The sequence below is a fragment of the Pinus tabuliformis genome, chromosome 4_1, assembly GCF_031772625.1.
Source record: "Pinus tabuliformis cultivar Carrire ecotype Pingquan chromosome 4_1, CPIR1, whole genome shotgun sequence".
NCBI classification, from domain to species: Eukaryota; Viridiplantae; Streptophyta; class Pinopsida; order Pinales; family Pinaceae; genus Pinus; species Pinus tabuliformis.
The window spans coordinates 595572275-595575921 of NC_142303.1; the positions used below are offsets into that span (position 1 = coordinate 595572275).

General features: G+C 36.1%; 1 protein-coding gene across 1 annotated transcript; it reads right to left on the reverse strand.

Moving 5' to 3' along the window:
* Positions 1-990: 990 nt before the first annotated feature.
* LOC149177391 (putative WRKY transcription factor 7) lies at positions 991-3375 on the reverse strand. Its single transcript, XM_089421728.1, has 5 exons — positions 3269-3375; positions 3064-3158; positions 1615-1720; positions 1279-1404; positions 991-1168 (listed from the first exon to the last, which is right to left on the reverse strand). The coding sequence occupies exons 1-5, from the start codon at positions 3373-3375 to the stop codon at positions 991-993; spliced, it is 612 nt and encodes a 203-aa protein (XP_089277854.1).
* Positions 3376-3647: the final 272 nt, after the last annotated feature.

The following is a 3647-nucleotide window of genomic DNA, read 5'->3' on the forward strand; positions in this document are numbered from 1 at the left end:
GTGTGTGTGTGTTTTCTTTTTGGTGAATCCCTCTGAGCAGAAGAGGAAGAATATTGTATCAGGCTTTTCATGAATACAGATCCCTGTTTATGCATGTTATACTCTGTTCTCAGAAACAATCTTTTAAACTTCCGCTGTGTTAAAGATCCTGTGTGTGAAGAACAGAGCATTGTTCTCTGTTCTGTGATGTTATATTCTGTTTTTGGGATTTTGACAGAAAAATCCCCAACATTTCAGACTGAGTACATTGCCATTCTCTGGGCAGGTTGAAGACATTATGAAGCTTGCCAGCTCTAATAGCTCGAGTAACAAAAGAACCTCTACAATTACCAGCCACAAAATTGAAGAGATATAGGAACAACAGCCTTCCAAATCTGCATTGAACGCTGTCAATGAAAATCAACCTCAAAAAGTGGCAGCAGGTAAGACATGTATGACACATATGGTCGATATCTAACCAATTCTCCATAAAAACGAAAACGAGAACAACTATAAGTGCTTCGGCTTTCTTTCTTTTTTTCAAAAGAGGGGTTAACTTTTAAAAAATCGAACAGTGATGCATTGATCTGATCATCACATAGAAAATCACTTAAAAGACAAAACGTTGGAGGCAAGGGCCAGGCGCTGTAATAAATTTGACCATCGCAAGCAGATAGCTTGGTATAATAAATGCTAATATTCTTCGATCATTGCAAATTTAGCCTCGCTTTTCTTTGGCTTTGAACATTAATGATATAGTGCAAAGAATCTGTAGAAAAGATAAATCGTTCAGAAACTCCAGACTTATCGATCTTGATGGATTGAGGGCGTACATAGTATTTGATCATGAAAAGTACCTGATTTCACAAGGTCCGTGGAGATCTGGATGCAGAAAATTTCACAAGGTCCTTTTAAGACTAATTTTTTTTCCACTTGAAGAAATTTCTTCTAAAGCAATTTTAAGGGCGTACATAGTATTGATCACGAAAAGTACCTGATTTTACCTAACTATTAAGCCACATCCTCTGGACTATATTCAACAGCTAATTTCAGGGCCTGTGTTTCAGATACAGAAAGAGAATGGTTGTGTTTACCATCGTAGTATACAATAAATATGTTTCGATCGTCTAGGGCTCGTTCTGTGTGCTTTCTTGCAAGACAACCCACTGTTCTGCACCTGTAATAGCTTCTGCAAGATCGAAGCAATAAAATATCAGTTAATCAAAGAGGCCAATTAAAGCGGAAAGAGTATCAGTATAGACAACCAAAAAAAAGTGAAAGAATGTAACAGCAATATACATTGGATATGGATGGCCTAATATGGCCATCTGCGTCAATTTTACCCAAGAGAATTCATCCGATGGAATGTCCGCCAAATTCGCACTGGCAGCAGGTACTCTGATCATTCTTTTCACTCCCGAGGACCTGTATAGGCAATCCGAAAAGAAGTGAAACAATGTAACATGATCAATAAGACTCTCACTATATTTATTTACATAACAATCATGATATAATGATATACTCTGACTAACTGAGAAGGTCTTATTTTGATCCGAGCAACTCATATAATACATCAAGAAAATTTGTGTAAATTTTCATAAAACGATATGATTCTCTCATCTTTCTGCCTTTTACTTTATTTCCGACTGAGTACATTGCCATTCTCTGGGCAGGTTGAAGACATTATGAAGCTTGCCAGCTCCAATAGCTCGAGTAACAAAAGAACCTCTAAGATTACTAGCTGCAAAATTGAAGAGATATAGGAACAGCAGCCTTCCAAATCTGCATTGAACGCTGTCAATGAAATTCAACCTCAAAAAGTGGCAGCAGGTAAGACATGTATGACACATATGGTCAATATCTAACCGATTCTCCATAAAAACAAAAACGAGAACAACTATAAGTGCTTTGGCTTTCTTTCTTTTTTTCAAAAGAGAGGTTAACTTTTAAAAAATCGAACAGTGATGCATTGATCTAATCGTCACATAGAAAATCACTTAAAAGACAAAACGTTGGAGGCAAGGGCCAGGCGCTGTAATAAATTTGACCACTGCAAGCAGATAGCTTGGTATAATAAATGCTAATATTCTTCGATCATTGCAAATTTAGCCTCGCTTTTCTTTGGCTTTGAACATTAATGATATAGTGCAAAGAATTTGTAGAAAAGATAAATCGTTCAGAAACTCCAGACTTATCGATCTTGATGGATTGAGGGCGTACATAGTATTTGATCATGAAAAGTACCTGATTTCACAAGGTCCGTGGAGATCTGGATGCAGAAAATTTCACAAGGTCCTTTTAAGACTAATTTTTTTTCCACTTGAAGAAATTTCTTCTAAAGCAATTTTAAGGGCGTACATAGTATTGATCATGAAAAGTACCTGATTTTACCTAACTATTAAGCCACATCCTCTGGACTATATTGAACTCAAAAAGTGGCAGCAAGTAAGACTATGGTCGATATCTAACCGATTCTCCATAAAAACGAAAACGAGAACAACTATAAGTGCTTCGGCTTTCTTTCTTTTTTTCAAAAGAGGGGTTAACTTTTAAAAAATCGAACAGTGATGCATTGATCTGATCATCACATAGAAAATCACTTAAAAGACAAAACGTTGGAGGCAAGGGCCAGGCACTGTAATAAATTTGACCACCGCAAGCAGATAGCTTGGTATAATAAATGCTAATATTCTTCGATCATTGCAAATTTAGCCTCGCTTTTCTTTGGCTTTGAACATTAATGATATTGTGCAAAGAATCTGTAGAAAAGATAAATCGTTCAGAAACTCCAAACTTATCGATCTTGATGGATTGAGGGCGTACATAGTATTTGATCATGAAAAGTACCTGATTTCACAAGGTCCGTGGAGATCTGGATGCAGAAAATTTCACAAGGTCCTTTTAAGACTAATTTTTTTTCCACTTGAAGAAATTTCTTCTAAAGCAATTTTAAGGGCGTACATAGTATTGATCATGAAAAGTACCTGATTTTACCTAACTATTAAGCCACATCCTCTGGACTATATTCAACAGCTAATTTTAGGGCCTGTGTTTCAGATACAGAAAGAGAATGGTTGTGTTTACCATCGTAGTATACAATAAATATGTTTCGATCGTCTAGGGCTCGTTCTGTGTGCTTTCTTGCAGGACAACCCACTGTTCTGCACCTGTAATAGCTTCTGCAAGATCGAAGCAATAAAATATCAGTTAATCAAAGAGGCCAATTAAAGCGGAAAGAGTATGAGTATAGACAACCAAAAAAAAATGAAAGAATGTAACAGCAATATACATTGGATATGGATGGCCTAATATGGTCATCTGCGTCAATTTTACCCAAGAGAATTCATCCGATGGAATGTCTGCCAAATTCGCACTGGCAGCAGGTACTCTGATCATTCTTTTCACTCCCGAGGACTTGTATAGGCAATCCGAAAAGAAGTGAAACAATGTAACATGATCAATAAGACTCTCACTATATTTATTTACATAACAATCATGATATATTGATATACTCCGACTGATATAGGTGCCATCAGCCAGACTTTAAAACCAACCTGAAAAACATAAAAGAAAAATAAAATTTTCCAAGTCTCAGAAATTCTTACAAAACAAAGAAATTATCCTCTCACTCATTCCAAATTAATATATAATAATAAAAAAAGTTAAAT

Coding starts and splice junctions, on each gene's coding strand:
- LOC149177391 (XM_089421728.1), bottom strand. CDS start 3,375: ATGATCAGAGTACCTGCTGCCAGTGCGAATTTGGCAGACATTCCATCG. Junction 3,159..3,268: donor TTAGGCCATCCATATCCAAT/GTATATTGCTGT, acceptor TCGATCTTGCAG/AAGCTATTACAGGTGCAGAA. Junction 1,721..3,063: donor ATTTATTGTATACTACGATG/GTAAACACAACC, acceptor TCAATTTTGCAG/CTAGTAATCTTAGAGGTTCT.